At 40.7% G+C, this 19,239-nt stretch overlaps 2 protein-coding genes and 1 long non-coding RNA gene across 5 annotated transcripts; 1 reads left to right on the plus strand and 2 right to left on the minus strand.

Annotated features, from left to right (window-relative positions):
- Window positions 1–379: 379 nt before the first annotated feature.
- On the minus strand, window positions 380–4,321 carry LOC120435458. The gene is made up of 5 exons (XR_005609743.1): window positions 4,184–4,321; window positions 1,249–1,411; window positions 921–1,131; window positions 681–814; window positions 380–520 (listed from the first exon to the last, which is right to left on the minus strand). It is a non-coding gene; the product is annotated as an uncharacterized LOC120435458 (long non-coding RNA).
- Window positions 4,322–5,847: 1,526 nt separating this feature from the next.
- Window positions 5,848–11,734, minus strand: ccdc126 (coiled-coil domain containing 126). 3 transcript variants are annotated; one of them, XM_039605119.1, is made up of 3 exons: window positions 11,609–11,734; window positions 7,908–8,497; window positions 5,848–7,701 (listed from the first exon to the last, which is right to left on the minus strand). In XM_039605119.1, exons 2-3 carry the CDS (start codon window positions 8,143–8,145, stop codon window positions 7,457–7,459), a joined length of 483 nt encoding a protein of 160 aa, XP_039461053.1. In that variant the 5' UTR covers window positions 8,146–8,497; window positions 11,609–11,734; the 3' UTR covers window positions 5,848–7,456. The 3 variants fall into 3 exon arrangements, with proteins under 3 accessions (XP_039461053.1, XP_039461054.1, XP_031611937.1); XM_039605120.1 differs by lacking the exon at window positions 11,609–11,734 and adding an exon at window positions 10,234–10,603 and having other exon boundaries at window positions 7,908–8,149; XM_031756077.2 differs by lacking the exon at window positions 11,609–11,734 and adding an exon at window positions 10,234–10,602.
- On the plus strand, window positions 10,770–12,841 carry fam221a (family with sequence similarity 221 member A). The gene is made up of 6 exons (XM_031756084.2): window positions 10,770–11,018; window positions 11,209–11,382; window positions 11,460–11,650; window positions 11,757–11,830; window positions 11,956–12,088; window positions 12,655–12,841. Exons 1-6 carry the CDS (start codon window positions 10,954–10,956, stop codon window positions 12,765–12,767), a joined length of 750 nt encoding a protein of 249 aa, XP_031611944.1. The 5' UTR covers window positions 10,770–10,953; the 3' UTR covers window positions 12,768–12,841.
- Window positions 12,842–19,239: the final 6,398 nt, after the last annotated feature.

Consider the following 19,239-nt stretch of genomic DNA (forward strand, 5'->3'; position numbering starts at 1 on the left):
GCTTGCTCAAACCCTCCTTCGCTGTACACGTAGTCCACGTGCTCGCAGAGGAGGCTCTGACAGCCTCAGGACCAGTTTGTTCATTGCCAGCGACAATGTCCTGCACATGTTCATCCAAGGCACTGTCAGTCAGTTCCGCATACATTGATGCACGGGTGAAATGATACTGTCTGAAATCAGACAAAAAACACGAGTGATTTATCACTACCATAACAACACACTTCATTACTTGACTAGTGGTGCACATTCAAATATACTAATTTTTACAATTTCACAATACCATTTAATTTGAATAAACAGTGAGTGTGTGTCACAAAGAAATGAAAGTCACACTGGTTTGAAAAGTCACTGACCGCAGACGCCTTCAAATTGTACTGGCGTGAAACACTCAAAATATCAGCCATCTGAGGTGCAGTGAATCCACATGACTTCAGGAATGAAAGCTGTTCCCGAGTGATAAGGTAAAGGGATCTACCTCTACCTCTGTTGAAAACCACTGGTGCCTGGTATCCAAAACAGCCTGAAAATATATAAAGCGCTTGGTAAATAGGTAAAGGCACCCCATATATCAGGTAAATATATCAGGTAAATAGGTAAATATTTGGAAAATAGGTTAAGACAGAGTCATAATTTATTTCACACTGTTGGTGAGTCAAGGAATCGACACAATATGTGCTTACCTTGTTGCCCATGCTGAGTAGACAGTTCGACATCCTGAATCAATTCAGCCAAGTCACGCAGAAGTTGATCTGCTGCAGTTACATTGATCAGTCTTCCTCTTGCCCACTGAAGGCTTCTCTGCATTGTCTCCAACCTCAAAGATATCCAAAAATTACTTCTTAATTCATGTTATATTCTCAGGCCATATTCCCCTTAAACATTTTAAATGTTAAATGTTTTCGATCTTGCTTTGATCATACCTCCTTAACGCTAACTGTAGCACATCTGGCCCAACATCGTCCATCAGCAGCTGCCGTGTACAGTCATTAAGAATGTTCTTGCACCTTGAGATGAAAATCCTCCAGGCCATACTTTGTAATGGTCTGGTTGAGTCACAACTATTTTTCCACAGTGCCTGCTCTACTTGGGGTGCTGGCTGCTCTACTTCATCACTCCACCGAGGATCACCACCTGAGACAAATCAAGCCAGCTGTATTTAAGACCACTGTTCACAACCAGTCTGTGCCATATTATCTGTTAACCTATGTTAGTTATTGGCCTCACGTTGCTCAAAGCTCTAGTACTTACCTCTCTGTTCATGTCTTCTTAGTTACTTCCTGGACAACCTTTCACACTCGCAATAGCCTCACTCCCCTGGACACGGATCTCCATTTGCTTCTTCCAAGACCCTCCTGACTCTGCTCTCCCTCTGTTGCAGTACCTGTAGAGGCTACGCCTACACTTGAAGCCACTGAAGTGTTTGGTGGCAGGGGTGAGGCAATGTAACTGTTATGAATTAAACTTGTGACAACTCAAGTAGGGCTGCCACAAACGATTATTTTGATAGTCGACTAGTCACCGATTATTTTTGCGATTAGTCGACTAATCAGATCATGCATCGATTGGACGTAAAACGTACAGCTTGAAAATATGTTAAACGTTTATTTTGTGACCCAGAAAGAATAATAAGAGTAATATTAAAACTAACTAGCTGCCGCCATTGTTGACAACTGCGCTGGGCCGCACTATGAATTCTGGGACACAGCTTCTTCTTCTTCGGGGTTTAACGGCAGCTGGCATCCTTTACATGCACTGCTGCCATCTTCTGTTTCAGTCCGTTATTACACTTTTAAATCCTACTACTTATTCCTGCGTCTTTTGTGATCTTACAAAGCTTCAAACGACGCGTCGACTATTAAATCAGTCGTCGACGATTTTGATAGTCGACGTAATCGTGACTAGTCGACTAATCGTGGCAGCTCTAAACTCAAGCTATACTTGTCTTGTACGGTTAAGATTGTTTTTGTATTCATCAGTTTTATTTGCTTGTCTTTGTCCAATGTCATTGATCATAACAGCACAGAGTTTACAAACTGCTTGTTCTGACCAAAAACACCTGGCTTGAGTTACGCTTTATCTTAAATACATTTCCATAAACACACCATATGTAAAAACACAAAAGGTGACCCGTAGCAGCACACATAAGGTAACAACACAAAAATGGGTCGCACAGTGCCGCTCCACCATCAACTCTCACACCACTGTTTCACTTGCCGAGCTCCAGCAGCCACAGGTCATGTTACTGTTCCCTCGAGTATGAACTACCGTAGTCCATGTTCACAGCATTTTGCTCCTAGTTGTAGAACTCAAAGTTAACATTCACGCATTCTAGCCTTGTTTTTAATTTTACCTTTTGCATCACATACACATACTTGTCTGTTTTTTTCTATTTTATTACTATATTTCTATTTCTATTGTACAGCACTTTACAAACACACCTGTTAGACCAAAGTGATATATAAATAAATGATGATGATGATGATGTAAAGAACATTTTCTGTTAACTTCACTCTGAGCCTGCGCTCGAATCTGCTCCTGAGTGCACTTCATGTTTCTCGTTGTTTAAGGAAGAGAGTTCAATTTTAGTCTTAGTCATTCACAGTGAGACGATAGTTGTAGGACATAACCTGCTTGCTGGTGTTTTTTTCATAGACAAACTTGGACTATATTAGAAATCTATATATTACTGTGATCCTACAAAGACAAGAATTTCAATTATTACTTTCAACAGGTTTATATATTTAAATAAATCAAAAATTCCATGTTAGTCTTATGAAAAATGTGACTGAGCACTTTTGGAAACAATCTGTCATCACTTTAAGTATTGAGACTGTGAACAGTTACAGAATACATCTGAAATAAATGGCAGATTCTAACAGGTTATAGTTCTGTTAATAGAGCTTTTGAATCTATGCTTCATACATATTCCTATCTTTAATAACAGTATGTCAACGATGTCAACCAATATTTTGATATTTCAAACACACACCCAAGTTAAAAATTTGAATCTCCACATCTTCTACTCTGCATATCTGAAAAATCAGTTTTGATAATGTTACAATTCCATTGTCAAATGTTCCCATCTATGTTATTCATCTTTGTTTATTTTAAATGCTGTCATTAGTTTTTATTTTTTTCCAACTTATTAACAAAATGAACATGGTCTACATTGTTTTGTTCACTTGAATAAAACAACATTGAATAAAACAACATTTTTGTATCGTACTCTGGGTTCTTGAAGACCACGCTGTCTTTTAACTTTATTTTCTGCATATACTGTTCTTTACTCTTTGAGGCTGTTCTCCTGCCATTCTGTGTTCCTAGTGCAAAGTCTGCATTTCTGTGTCCTATCTTTAGTTGGTTACTGCTTTATATTGTTGACCTCTAGTCTTTGTGCACTTGCTTTTGCTTCCGCTGGTCATACTTGTTTGATTCAATTCACCTGTGTCTTGTTTCTCCCAGCTGCGCCCTCTCTCCCTAATCAATATTATTATCTCTCTTCACTGCGGATTTGCCGCACTCATATTTAAGGTCAGTTTTCAGTTCATGGAGTTTGTCTTTCAGTCTGCAGTGTCGGGTTTACTGATAGCTTAACAGTCTCATGTGGCTCTTTGTATACCCCACTGTATTACTAAATCCTGGTATTGTAGATACAACTATACATGCAGTTTAAAAAGGCACATGCGTGCTTATAAGGATGAACATCAAAAGCTGAAAATTCGGAACATCTGTCACGATCTAATTCAGATGAGTTTACTGAAATTGCAACTTGGTGTTGCACTATGACTTCATGGTTTGACAGTCTGTTAATCCTGCTTACTGGAAAAAGGCTCTTGGGATAATTACTCGGCTGTAGAGATAAATGACTAAGTTTCTCCCATTGAACATATTGTACACTTACGCATTGAACACTTACGCACAACCTCACCGGAAAAATCAATGCGCAATTACGTGGCTCTAATATTAGAGCCACGTGATCAATGGTGGCCGAGGCGACGGCAAGGCTAAGGCTAGCTTTGTAACGAAATATAACAAAAGTATGAAACGAAAATGTGTTCTTTGTTGCTGGACTGTAAGATGAAAGTAGACACACTTTCGGGCCCTACATTTTGTCCGAAAATGTAAATTAATGAGTTTTTACTGTACTGGAAATAAGAATAGAAGAAAATGTATTCATTCTTACCTTATACTAATCGTGGTGAAGACCAGTGCAGTGCAGGAACTGATGCCTTCTCGGGTGAATTCCGCTGAGAGTAAACGTAATGTCCCGCTCTACTGTACAAGACTGGTGAATGGTTACCTGGAGGGATGTACCACTGTGAAAGGGTGCTACGGAATAGTCCAAGTGATCGCTGCTTTAATTTCCCGGTCAACTATACATAAATTGCACGTCGACATGAAATAAAAAGCATTCTGTCATTTATTTGCTTGATTATGCCCTCCGCGAAGCATCTCTGCACTGCGTGGGTGATTAGTGGCTCCGTGCACACTAAGTGCTGCACACAGGGACAAGGCACACTAGGTTACGATCAGATCTTCCCTGGGCAGGAGGTGATGAACTGTATGCCACTTTTTCATTGGCATACATTAAGTACAATGTTTTATTGACTACGATGGGGCAGGTCACATACTGGTTGAAGGTGGGCAGTGTGGAGTCCAGCGAGACATGATGAAAGTCCCCTGATATTAGAAGAAGAGCTCTTGGAGATTGCGTTTGCAGTCTGCGGACCACAGAGAGTCACAGGCTGCCTCCACGGATGCTAATGGCTAATAGCTCAATGTCTGTGTTGTTGCAGAGTTGTTCTTTGACAGCAATGTGCCCAGGGGTCCCACAACTGTCTTTAACAAACACTGCCAGCCCCTCCTTTCCTCTCACCGCTGTCTCTCGTCCTGTCCGCCCGCAGCATCTGGAAACCGGCAGCTCCACACTCATGTCCGGAGTTTGCGGTGTTAGCCAGGACCCGTTAGCATCATAATGCTACACTGCGGTAGCGCAGCGCTAATAGCTGATCCCTCAAGTAAACAAGCGACCCATGCGCCACAAAGTTAAGGTCTTGTTACAGAAAAAGCATTCCGTCGTTTGCTTGTTTCATCATGCTTTAAACACATCAAAATGCATAGTGGGTAACAAGCACTGGTACTGAATAGGCAATCACTTAGCAGCAAGGTGAATCGGTGATGCATTAGTGTGGTCTGCACTTCCTCTTCTTTGATTGGGTGAAATGAGTTGAAAGTAATTGGATGAGGGAACCATGGGGAGTGCCCTGCATAATTTCAATAAAACGCCGTTTTAAACGCCGTTACAGCTGGCACAGAACGCCGTAAAAAACGCCGTTTTTATGCATCTTTGAACGGCGTTTTCTGCCGAGTGGCGGAAAAAACGGCGTTTCCGTCTGTCTTTGAACGCCGCTTTTTACGTCACTCGGATGGTGCGTTCAGGGCGCCATGTGAGAGTCGGAAAAAACGGCGTTTGTCGAAACAGAACGCCGTTTTTTTCGGCGTTTTGAATAATTAAACGGCGTTTTTTACGCCGTTTCTTAATCAAACGGGTTAGAAAAGTGGCGAATTTTGGCACTAATGGCTTGCCATAAATCGGAACCCCATTTTAACCTTACGCCGGAACCTTCTGTATAACCTGACGTACTCCTCCCAACAAACGTAACTACAGGTCAACGACTTGAATGGCGTCGAAAGTTGCGGTGTAGGGATTAGGAGTTCCCGGATGCAAAATCAGTTATGCCAGATTTTCCGCAGAAGTCTAAATCACACTTTACAACCCCATTTCCAAAAAAAGAAAAGAAAAAAAGCTCCACCAAATACAAGTTACAAGAAAGACAAACGTCCAGCTGCAGTTGAGAAATATTAAGCAACTTTATTCCTGCAGTGTGACACTTTAACTTGAGGTCATAAAATAAAGTCCATGGGTTAGCAATAAAGTTGTTTTCTATATTATGCTCCTGGAGTTGTGTCTTCTTGCCTTCTGCATGCACCTTGGAAGATGGTGAAGTTGTTATTCTACTTCTCAATAAAAACATGAACAAACATAGTGCTCTTTTTGTTGTATTTAAATAAAGATTCCCAGACATGCATTATACCTAGTCCTGGACTAAACTGCATTTTTCTTTTAGTGTTGGACTAGGCTTTCTGGGAAGCATGCTGCTACTGCTTAAAATTAAAAAAAAAAAAAAAAAAAAAAAATCTGTTATTTTACAGTTTGGGTTTGGGTTTTTTTTTTTTGAAAATAGGGTTGTATGAGTAAAGCCATCTCCCATCAGGTCACCACCTTTTCATTTTTACTTCATTGCATCATGTAGCAAATTAAAGTCATGCCACAGCTGGATTATTTAGTCCTGTGACCCCCACATACTGTTAAGCTGAAACAAAGCTGCTTTAACTGCGTTATTTTTCCTCACTTTTATTCTGCCACTCATGCTGTGTTTTGTATAATCCCCCTCCCGCCAAAAAAGGAAGAAATGTTGATAAAAATGTTGCAAATCCAGCATAATGACCAGCAAGTTAAAGTTTTTCTTTCTTGATGGACAAACCAGTGTTAACTATGCTAGGAGCACAGGTCCAATGCAGATGATTTAATTTTAAAAGATTTCTATAATCACAGTGCACCATGAATATGTGTAAGCAGTGAGTCAGTTATCCTAACAGCATTAGTGGGCTAAAAACTCACTGCATATACATTCAGTCTCTTTGAGCTACTGGATTTGAAGTGAGACAGAACAAGCACACACACTCACACAAATTTACAGCGGCAAATAGGTATCATCCCATGATATTTTCCATACGCCTCACAGCAACAGCATATACACATTTATATTGCCTTCACATGGAGTGCAAATAATATTCTTTGGATTTTTGGTTACAAGAAAACTACCTAGTTAATTTAGCCTTAAAACCTCATTAGCGGTAAGCTAAAGGAAGAATCTTCAAGTTCTTTAGTGTTTTTTGCTGCAATCATGGCAGCAAAAAACTAAAACTGTATTCTAAGCTATCATACATGTACAGCATTTTGATATGTTGAAGTAGTACTGTAAATTGTTGGCAATGGGAGCATTTTAAGCTGGTTTTATGATTAACCATTTGGAATTCAGGAACAGTTTCAAGCATCTGCTTTTGGCATATACTTAAACAGTCACCTTACATTTGAAAAAATAGGCATAATAGTTTCAGCAATGGAAATACAAAACAAGAAAAAGATGTGCTGGAAGTATTGGTACAAAAAAATGAAATAAATATCAGCATTGAGAGACTAAAGAGGTCCTCTTTCTTCTGAGTTGGATGAATATTTCTGAGACACATCCCACAACTTAAGCTTCTGGGCATCCATAAGAATCCCTGCAGCTCTTTATTTATCTGATGTTGCTTCATTAGCAATAAAAGATGTAAAACTTGGTGTGCTTATTTTAAAACAAAAAACAAAAAACAAAAACAATATATGGCCTTCTTAATGTGGTCGGGCCCTATTAGGTATGTGTGGATGAAGGCGAGATGTCCCTGGGTGACTTCTAGGTTTCTCCTGCTGCTTCACAGCTTTCTGCAGGGCTACAGGAGCAGATGCAAGCAGACCCCCTGCTGTGTGTGAGGTGTTTGTAGAGGAGGAATTGACCACCAGTTCAATTTTCCCCTCCAGTTTTACAAGTCGTGTCAGAATGTCATCCAGTAACACAGCTATAGTCCTCTTCAGGTCAGCTGTTTGAGTACAGTACAGAGAAAAAGACAGAAGGGGGAAAAAAAAAAAAAAAAAAAAAAAATCAGTCCTTGAGGCTGCTTTTCTTGCAACTATGAGACACAATTGTCACGTAGGTGTTAGTAAAGTGTGGTGCAATATCACCATACTTTCCATTTAAAAAGTACGGTAATATTGCACCACTTCTGAATTTTTCTAAAATTCTTACCATATCCTGCCATGGAGGTTCCCTGTGGCCCACCTGGTGCATTCTGGTTCTCTTCTGTCAGCACTTTGACATATCGCCGGCTTAGCTCCAGTATCTTCTCACGCAACTCTGCACTGCTCTGATGGCGAGGCTGCTGCACAGTGTACCTCAGGAGCATAAGTCCCCATGCCAGGCCGAATGCCAGGAGTAGCATACTCAGCTTCTGAGACATGTTCCTACGCAGGAGTGCAGCCAGCATGGTACTGTGGTGAAGGGGAAAGGTGGCTATGAATGCCCGGTCTGAGGCTGAAGGCCTTGAGTTCTTTCAATTTTTAAACAATCAGCTTGACAACGTAGCAGTTCCCGCAGGAAAATTTTTCTGCTGTCCTTATTCACACAGAGGTCAAAGCTGTCAAAGTCTGCTGCACATCCTGCTCATCATGAGGGGATATGAAGAAGTCTGGAGTAACAGCAGAAGCCAAGAAGTGTAGCCACAGACATCAGCACTCAGGGGTGTTTGGAAAGGTGCTTGGGTTGCAAGATGTGTGAGAACAAATCACCAATGCAGACTGGGTGTTTAGGTAGCGGATCAGCAGACATGGCTGAAAATGCTTTAAAAAAAAAAATCAACAAAAAACAAACAAACAAAAAAAGAACAAGAAGAAGAAGACAACAGAAAGAATTAATAACATTAACATAGAGGGAAAAACATGCTTACATTAGGGATGCAATGAAAAGTCTAACAAAACAATTACTTTAAACATTGCAGCAAAACTCCCTCCCACAATCCAAAGACATGCAGTTAGTGGGATAAGGTTAATTGGTGATTCTAAATTATACATAGGTGTGAATGTGAGTGTGACTGATTCTCTCTCTCTCTCTCTTTGTGTGTTAGCCTTGCTTCAGACTGGCGACCTCCCCAGGGTGTACACCATCTCATGCCCTATGGTAGCTGGAATAGCCTCCAGCCCCCCACGACCCTAATAAGGATGAGATGGATTTTTGTTTTGTTTTTTTACAGTGCTGCAATGTCATGACTAAAAGAAAAAAAACTTAAACCCATTGCAGTCTCATTTTTGTTCCTCCTCTAAACTAATTTGTAAGGGCTCACACTGTTTTTAACGCAGAATGAGTATTTCTGGATGAGTTAATGAAAGTACAACCTCATGTGAATTATCAGATCTATCTTATCATTAAAAGCAAGGCTTCCTGAAATGGTTGTTACTAGTGACATTTTCCCCCCTTTTACTGCTTTGGGTTACAAATACTAAGCTACAAATTTCTTTCAGCCCTCTTAGCCCAGAAACCTGATTACTAGTTTAGATTTCACGGTACCTACTTTGCAGCTCCAAATAGGGGAGAGAGAAACAGACAGAGGGCATTCATGCCCCAATCCCACCTCCACAATGGGCACAATGGTGACAAATAATCTGCAAGCGCACTGTGCACAGTCAAAGCACATTAGTCAACATTTTCTCAGCTTTCACAACTTTGTCACCAGGTTCATTTTCTGAAAAATCTCTTGGGTGAGGGAGTGTCACTTCTTTTTTAGGCTGGAGAGGAGATGGTGATTGAGCAGATAAATTATGAAAAGATGGGTAACACAATCTGTTAAGTGACGCTTCTCATACACACAAACATGTCCTTTCTGTGACCTGGGCAAGACCAGTCATCAGCAAATATAAACTCAACTAGGAAAAAAATTCTTAAAGTAATGGTATAAGTAAGTCAGGAAGTGAGACTCTTGTCATGACCTGACCATAGTTTAATGGAAACACAAGCGTTTCAGACAAATAATCTTCCACCTGGTTAGAGGTCTGTTTAACACAGCGTGTTACAGCGTGCCTAATCGGGCGCATGGCTTATCGGACTCCTTATCAGCCAAAAACATCTACCCCAGAAGTTAAATATTGACCACAACAGCTGTCACACGTCATCTGCAGAGGCAAACAACTGGCAGGGTCAGCGAATGGTTCAATTAGGCGACAGGTGCGCAATACCGAACTGTCAACAGTGCGTGGGTTTTACAAAAAACAGAACTTACTGAAATTGTCATTACATTTATCTCCTAACATAAGATAAAATAAACATGTTTAAAGTAGATTATCCAACCCAGCACTGAAAACGAATCCAAACCACACGTGTATTCCGTTTCGTGTAGGCATTTCGGGACATTTGTTTTTAACTACTTAACAGTCACTGAAGCGGTTTCCAACTCCATCAGTATTTCACGTTAGCTCGACATTTCTGCTCGCCAGCACTCAAACCATACCGTCAACGGTGAAAAAAGGAAGGTAAACCTTTTTCGTGTCCCAAAACCTTTCAAAAAACACACATTTAAACACACCGTGTTATCTGGGTACTTTCTTGAACTGAAGCGGAAATTTGCAGGCTGCAGCTAGGCAGTGACGAGGCGACTGTGAGCTCTAGCGGCTACCGGTGGCTGACACTGAATGATGCTTGTTGTTTGGCAACCCGGGGCTGTTGTTGCTGTGTTGTGAACGGCCCCCTCCCTTTGTTTCCGTTAACGAAAAGTTAGCTACCGAACTTCGCGTGAAGGTGTCTTTTCCGGCTCAAAGTCATTCCGCCGCCTTCCGACACAGCCTTTAAAAACCGACGAGGTCTCTGCATGCAAAAGTCGGCAGCTAAATTCCAAGCATGCAACTGCGCTGAATGTCATGGTTCCACCAGACGTCTCGGGAGTGCGTCAGTGCTATTGAATTATGGGAAATGTATTCATACCCTACTTATCGTGGCGTATCGCCTTAACCAAATATTTTATTTAATTATTTTCGTTTATCTACGAGTATTGTATAAGGGGAAACGTTCAAGTAATAATAAGTATATTCAGTAAAAAAAAATCATATGGCATAGTGTAATGTTCACGGCGATAGCAAGCCACAAATCCGTCGTTGCTTTGTGTGCGCGTGTGTGTAGTTCACCCTGCGCCCGTTAGAGGGAAGTCTAAAACCATCTCCATGGCAATTTTAAAACTGGTGGTAAACACAAAGAGTAGCTACTGTGCAAGGACAGCGAGCTACAGCTACAAGTTAAACCCTCTAACAACATGGAGAGAATAGGTCTCGATCAATCCGCTTTAAAAGCGGTTGATGACTACTGGGAATACAGAAGGTTTGTTTGGCGAGTGTCTTTTGACTGATGGTTTTGGTTTTTCAGTCACCGTCACGTGACAGCTTTTGCCAAAGTTAACCTAGCGACAATGCTATTACAATGAGATAAGCTTGTATTATAGGAAAACAAGGAATATAAATAGATTTAACTGTATGTAATATTATTCCTATTGGTGGTTCGTCTTCTGAAGGATTGTGGGTGATGATGATGGAGAAAAGCTCTTCACTCCAGGGCAATATGAGGAATACAGGAAGAAGATGTTTTCTCAGCGACTTAAAAACCGGTTATATGTGAGCTATGGAGTGCCTGGGGGTATTGACTGTAAGCTGATTGGCCCAGAAACACAGTGCTTCTGTGCACATAGGTAACACATTCCTTTATACCTGACACACTCAGACATCCTTCTCTCTTGCACATGCTAAGTAATGTAATGTAATCCAGGTACAAGCAACATAAAACAGACTGGGAAGTGGTTCCCTCTGAGCGACCCCTGGCCTTACCATGCAGAGTCAAGGGATGCTGCTGCCCTGCCTACGAGTATGTTCCTCGGCTTGGACCGAACCCCGTGCGCTGCAGGTGTAAACACTTACCTCAGCATCACAGTGAAGCAGCAGGCCACTTGTGCAAGTCTTGTGAGTCTGAAATCACTACATTCTAAAACTGTATTAGAGGTTTACTCCACACAGTGTGAACTCCAGCACCTATGTGGACTCTTGTTTCTAATGACTGTTCTATCAGGCAATTCCTGTTCTGGATTCCAGAGTCCCTACACCTGTGGGTGTGGCCAGCCCAGCTCTGAACACCAGACCCTGGTAAGACAACTCAAACATCAAACATGTTTTCTTCTTGTAAAAGAAGCAGATGCTAGATCTAGATTTCCATTACTCTGCATAATTTCAAATAAAACTTTATTGTGTTTGTTCTGTCTTCTTGGCAGGTTGAGACAAGGCTGGAGAGGGAGGCACGGGGTCAGCCTGTGGGCAGGGATGTCCCTTATGCTGCCATGGGTGGGCTGACAGGGTTCAGCTCCTTGATTGATGGTTACCTAGCTTTGGAAATCAGTGGCTCAGGTAAGACTATCACTGCATATAACCTTTTTGTCTTTCTTCCAAGGGAAGCAAAAGTAGAGATTCATTTTTACACATGTATGGTTTGGTGTCGCTCAGACAGCGACACCAACACCCTATAAGCACTAAGACCATTAAAGCCCTTTTTCATCTCAGGCTCTTTGAATTATAGAGTGAGTGATTTGGTGATCCAGCCTTTGCTAAGGTGTTTTTGGATGCGTTCAACTGTATGTACTGTTAGTTCCATTAAAGCACATAGGAGGGCAGCAAAGAGCAGTGGAGTGTCAGTGTTGAAATGAAGAAACCTGCAGTGCTGCGATTTGTTCATGAAAAGTGAAAAGTGTAGAGTAAAGACTGTGTGTGGTTATCACCTCGATTTGTCCCGGACTCGATTTGGAGTAAAGCTGTGTAGACACAAAAATATATGTCTTTCTTTTGATTTTAGTACAGTGTGTAAAAAGATTCAAACTTTATGCAGTGGGCTGATTACGCCATCATTTTGCATATATTTTGCAATGACACCTCCTTCCATACATGATTTCCATAATCTCTGCTGTATTTTTTTTTAGATCAAGACAAAAATGAAAGCCCTCAGCAGAGCTGCTCAGCATTAAAGACCAACCAAACATCAGCTAAAGCATCAAGGTTTGCTCTCTGTAAGAGAGGGACCAACAAACAATAAAATGCAACATCGGTTTGTGTGTATCAATAGGATAATGAATATCAAATACTCAATACATACATATTTGGACACTGCTGAAGTTTTTGTCATTTTAGGGAGATTTTAGATAAAAGAATGAAGTTTTAACTCAAGGGTTTAACAAAAGTCCTGCATTGACTGATTAAGAATTACAGCCGTATAGTGAAATGGGGGTGTGGCAATATGCGGATTGTATGTGGATTGCAGGCAGCGAGTAAGCATTGTAAGAATTACAGCCATTTTTATACACTATCCCCCATTTACAGAGGCGTAATTGGATAAACCAGCATAATTTGAAATAGGTTGTTTTTAATACTTCTGTGAAAATCCTGTGCAGTCAGTGACTGCCTGAAGTCTAGAAGCCATGGAGATCATCAAATGCTCTCTTTCCTGCATGAGATGCTCAGCGACCTTCTGTTGCTGCTTTCGGGTGTATGTGCTTTGAGTTTGGTCTTCAGAAACTATAAAACACGCTCTGTTGGGCTCAGATTGGATGACTGGCTTAGCCATTGAAGAATATCCCATTTCTGTGCGTTGTGAAACTCTTCGGTTGCTCTTGCAGTATTCTTTGGGTCATTATCCATTTGCACATTGACATGCTGTTCCAGTTTTGCAGTATTTGGCTGCATCTGTGCACACAGTATAGTCCTGTAGAAAGCTAGTTTAAGATGCAGTCTTATTCACAAGGGGTCGCCACAGGGATAGCTTGCATGTTTGATTTGGCAGATTTTTTAATGTAGGTTGGCCTTTCTGAAGGGATTTGCGTCTCCCCTTGGGATTGAACCAGGGATTTTCTGCTTATTAGGTGAATGTGTAAACCACTTACTATGTGTAGGTTAATGAATCCACAGGCTCATATTTGCAGCCTGAAATCTGCATACTATCTACATACAGCCACACCCCCATTTCTCTGCATATACTATGGCTGTAATTCATAATCAGTTGATGCGCTACTTTTGCTAAACCCCCTGAAATAAGCCAAACATGTCTATTGTTTGATTTAAAATCTACCATGGCGGTGTGGAGAAGCAAGACTACCGTCAAAAAAAATGTCATTGGCCTTAACTGCCTCTGTATGCCTTTTCCAGAGTTGAAGAACAAGCAGCTTGGTTCAAAGTGAAATCATTTCAGCTTTCACTGAAAAGTATGTCTTTGTCAGTGTCGTGACAAAGTGATATAATCAGCTGTCAGCAAAAGCTGTGACTAAATCCCACCATGCAACTGAACAATTACTGACAATACAGTATATTGGTTCAGTCAAAGAGCTGAGTGGGGGAGCCACTGGCAGCATTATTACGATGATCCAGATTTTGACACACTGTTTTTGTGAACTTTTAAGAAGACAATACTTTATCAAGTAGATGTTGTCTGTTCTATAATGCTGTTTGTGCTGCCATGATGCATAAACCAAGGTCCTTTTTATTTGGTGTCTCTGCTGAAACTCACAAGTGTGACATTGATGGTAAAAATTAAGATAGGATGTGTTGTATAATGCAGTGCTCATTCAGGAAGGATGTGACCCAGGGTTTTGTAGCATTGACAGATGTCAGTTAAATGCATCATGTGCAAGTGTTCATGAAGTTACTGTCCTGAAAAGAGGTAACGTGTGTCTGTGTGTGTGTAGTTCACCCTGAGCCCGTGTGTGTCTTTTCAAAACAGGGCTGTGCAGAACAAGCAGACCGTGGGTTGCAAATTTTAATTTCAGTTACAGTTTAAGCTTCTTATGATTGTTAAAACAAGATAATCAAGATAAGACGATCATTGGGCCACATTCTGTTTCGCATTAATTCTCTCATATTTCCTCTCATTTGTAGATCCCATTACTTTAATTTTGCCACAGACTCACTCCCCACCATGATGTGGAAAGTGTATTTCATTTCAAAATTATTTATTTAGTCATCTTCAGTTGAATTATTATTAAAGTTGATTAAACTCAAATTAATTCAAAGGTCAACCTTCCTTTTTTAAGTATATAAGACTACAGTTTTCCTGAAGTCTGTGTGTAATTGTATTAAACAACTGTGATCTCAGCAGTGGGCAAAATAAGTGCTATTAAGTTTTGTTTTGTTTTTTCCATAATCAAGCAGCCCTGGCAGCTTTCTCAAGAGCCACTCATCAACTACACGAGTGAGAGACTGAAGGCATTTGTAACAGCAATCCAAAGATGAAAAATATAAGACTAAATTAAAGCCTGCTCAGCTATCATTTTGAGTTTTACTCAATCACCATCATAACATTTTCTAAGTATTGGAACCTGTTCACCAGCTATCTTTTTTCCTAAATCTTTCCACCCATCTATCTTCTTCCAGTTATCCTATTCAGGGTCATGGGGGCCTAAAACCTATGCCAGCTGTCATAACAGGAAAGCCAATTTATAGTCATGTGAAAAAGAAAGTTTTCCCATGGGTTGTTCTTCTTTGTTTGAAGAACTTAAGGTTATTGTTTTCTGTATGTCTTCGTTGGTCTCTCACATTGTGCCTTACAATGTTGCTTCAGCTCAAGGAGGTTTATGGGCATTTGTATATACATAGCTCTTTCAAGGTCCATAGCATTTCACTCAGGTTCAGACCTGAACTTTTTACTGGACTGCTGCAGGATCATGACCAGGGTCTCCAACTCCAGGCCTCGAGGGCCAGCGTCCTGCAGGTTTTAGATATAACCGTGGGTCAACACACCTGAGTCACATGATTGGTTCGTTACCAGGCCTCTCGACCAAGGACACGTCTAAAACCTGCAGGACACGGGCCCTCGAGGCCTGGAATTGGAGACCCCTGATCTTGACTCTTTTTTTTTTTCCAGTCATTCTGTTAGGGCTGCTCGATTATGGCAAAAATGATAATCACGATTATTTTCACTGAAATTGAGATCTCGATTATTTGACGATATTTATTTAACAATAACAATGTATTGAATAATGGCTTTAGAGATTGTCAAAAAAATAATAAAATAGTGTGCAAATACTGATAACAGTGCAAATGTTTGCAATATAAAAATAAATGAAAATGTAAACATCTATGTTTAGTGAACTTCAAAATACTGCATAATATTTATGCATACAAATAACCAAACATCAAGGCAAGCTGTGTAGCCACACAATGCACAATTGCATCAAACTGACATTGAGGTATGTTAACTAAAGTTGCTGCTCCTTTATTGTTTGATCGTATGTCACTTTGTGAGCGGTCTTCAAATGATTGAATAAATTTGTAGTGTTGCTCTGTGGTGCAGCTACGACACCGTAGCAAAGTTTACACACTACTTGATCCACGTCTGACCCCGCGAACCTGTAATGTTTCCACACCACTGAAGTCGTTTTACCTCTCTTTTCAACCAACAGCATTCTTTCTTCAGCAGCCATTATCCTCTCCAAATAACTTCTTCTTAGCTTTCCGAGCTTCCCTCGGGTCCTCTTAATTGTTGTGATGCGAGTTCAAGTCGCAGAGAGGTGCGCTCGTTTTACCACACGGAGCAGCGCAAGAGTAAAGCACGAGGGAGGTGCTAATAATCGACTCAGTCGTTTTTAATGATCGTTGACAGCCCAGATCGTAATTTAGATTAAAATTCGATTAATTGAGCAGCCCTACATTCTGTTTTAGTTTTGCAGCTGTGCTTGGGATCATTTTCCCTTTTCTTTAGCTATGGCCTTTTTAGTATACAGAGGAGTTCATGTTCGACTCAGTGATAACAAGCTGCCAAGGTCCCGTGGCTGCAAAACAAGCCAAAGTCATCATCCCTCCACCACCGTGCTGACAGTAGGTGTGTTTGGTTTTCTCCAAAGTGACACAAAGGCCAAAGATTATCGTCATGAATTTTAGGATCTAATTGACACCCGTAGAGTCTGAGATGGAGCACTTGGATTTTCTTTTACAATTTTTCTGAGCATCGCATGGTCAGACCTTGGGGTGAATTTCCTGGGATGTTCACTTCTGGGAAGATTGGAAGCTATCTTGAATGTTTTCCACTTCCAGAAATAAATTTTTTTCTGTGAACTAGTGATCTTTAAAGTTTAATTCCTAAAATTCTTATGGCAATTAATAGTCACTCTAACATTTATTTATTAAACTGGTCAGTTTACGCATGTGAGCCATTTATGACTGATGTTTTCTTGTTTCAAAGAAGCCACCCACTCAACACGTCACTAAAATAACAGCAGAACCACGGCTACGTGCTCACTGATGAGCGCAGTTTTTAATTTGCAGATAGATGTACTGTCTCCGATTGATTAATCCCATTCCTCACGGTAGATCAGGAATGATGAGAGTTGATTTAATCCATCCAGTGAATGACGATAGAAGCGGGTCATGTATTCTTCACTGACAGCCTACTTTCAAACATCTTCAACTGAGAAACACAATTAATGAGGCTCCAAATGAGGATTTACTCCCACACAGATGTTCCCACTCTGATGATCGCAAGTCAAACTGGATCAGCATCCACATTGGTGGTGCCCAGTGAATTTCAAGTCACCTGTGTTGTAATGTTGGCATTACCTGAGGGAACTCGGCATGTGTTTGTGCGAGTTAGTGAGCTGAGCAGGTGGTCGTGGGGGAAAGGACGTTGGTCTGTGCTCGAAGGACGACATGGATGCACCTGGGTCTCAGCAGGCGAGTGTTTAAAAAGGAACCAAGAGGAATCTGAAATCTCAAAGCTGAAACTTCAGATTCAGAGTATCTACAATGCCCATGGTATCAGGCTGAATAAAGCATGCATGCAACCAATCACAGCTGTATACACACTTCAAAATATTAATCGTGTTTCTGCTTTGCTACTTAGAAGAGAATCAAGCATTCTTAGAAAAACTTAACCTTTTTATACTGTTTGCTTATCGCAGAGTGGGATGGGGGGAGACAGAGCAAGGGTTGAAAAACCTATTAATTTAAGAGGTAAAGGCCTGACGAATTAGTCTGGCACAATTACTATTTAGTGTAATTGCCTTTCCATAGCAACCCCGTTAAGGAGGCCACAGGTAATTTAGTTCAGAAACCTGTTGAGGGGAATGACTACTACACTTGACTCATCCCCATGGAAACCACGCCCTGCTTGACTGACAGATTCGACGCAACAAATCAAGAGACAAGAACGGAAGATTAAATTGGCAATTACTGCGCAAGAAGACACTTAATTACCCCAGTGACAGTTATCGTAAGCAAAGACTGAATTAACTGGAGGCAAAGAACTCTTCCTGCAATTTCCCCACAGACAGAGGGGTAAAAAATATTCATGTAGAGGCACAGAGAAAAACAACAGATAGGTTCTGACAAATCATAAAAAAAACCCACTTACATGCTCAGAATCTAGGGAAACTACAATTTTGAAAAGAATTCCCAAAATGCTGCTAAGAACTCAGAGAACCTCTATTATAACCACTTTACAGAGGGTGTAAAACAGTACTGTACAAAACGTTTGGGCAAATTAATTAATGTGGCATGTTTTCAAATTATTGCAATGGATATTTCTTATTTATCAACTTGCTGCAGAAAGTGCATGACCTGCACTTTTAGCAGGAAAAAATCTCTGGCAGAACCAGGCTTAGGAAGGGCAGCTATCTGCCACAATCAGTTGAGGATAAAAGGAGGAAGACAGCCTATATGTTTGTGTGTACTGCTATTTATTAGCTAAAATCATGGCTTTGTGACATAAACAATAAATTGAATAAATGTGTGTGTATATCCAAGGTTGCGTCTTGGCTCTTTCTGTGTTGACTTTCAGAAAACCAGAGGTGACCAGAGGTAATAAAAGCAACAAATACTGTCAAGATCTGGCTGAGAAACTGCAGGATGTAAGGGCACACCTATACATTAGCATCTTGGCAATCATACTAGTAGTTGGCATGTTGGCACAAATGACCTGCTTTATTACCTGTTTTACTTTACATTTACTCAATGAATATCACATCATGTTGTGGAAGATTTTAAACTAGTGATTGGGACTATAAACTCATTACGAGATGCTTACTGAACACAAATCAAATGAGCAGTAAGGTGATTTTCTCATAGACTCCACATAACCAGGATTTTTGTAACAGAAGAGTTGCCCCCTGCTGGCCATTAGTAAAAATGCAGGTTTAAAGCATTTTCAAAGTGGCTTCATGTTACAGACCAGGGGCTACTTCTACCTTTCACACACAGTTTATGGTTTTGTAACTATACTGTTTGCATTTACTTTAATGGTTATAGTGGAGCATTTATCAGTTACAAAGCTGTATAGTTTAATCCATTATTGTGAGACGTTAAAGCAAAGCCATGAGAAGAGTAAATAGATCCGTTTTCTTAATCACTTGTTCAGTTAAGGGTTGGGAGGGGAGGGGGCGGAGAGTATCCCAGCTGACACAGCTATGTATAGAGACAGACAGCCTTTCATGCTTACATTTACACTTTGGACTGTGGGTGGAAAGAGAAACCATGCACTGATGTCATGGCAAGCTCATGCAATTCTCACGCAGAAAGGCCACTGG

The sequence above is a fragment of the Oreochromis aureus genome, linkage group 22 (assembly GCF_013358895.1).
Source record: "Oreochromis aureus strain Israel breed Guangdong linkage group 22, ZZ_aureus, whole genome shotgun sequence".
Taxonomy (NCBI): domain Eukaryota; kingdom Metazoa; phylum Chordata; class Actinopteri; order Cichliformes; family Cichlidae; genus Oreochromis; species Oreochromis aureus.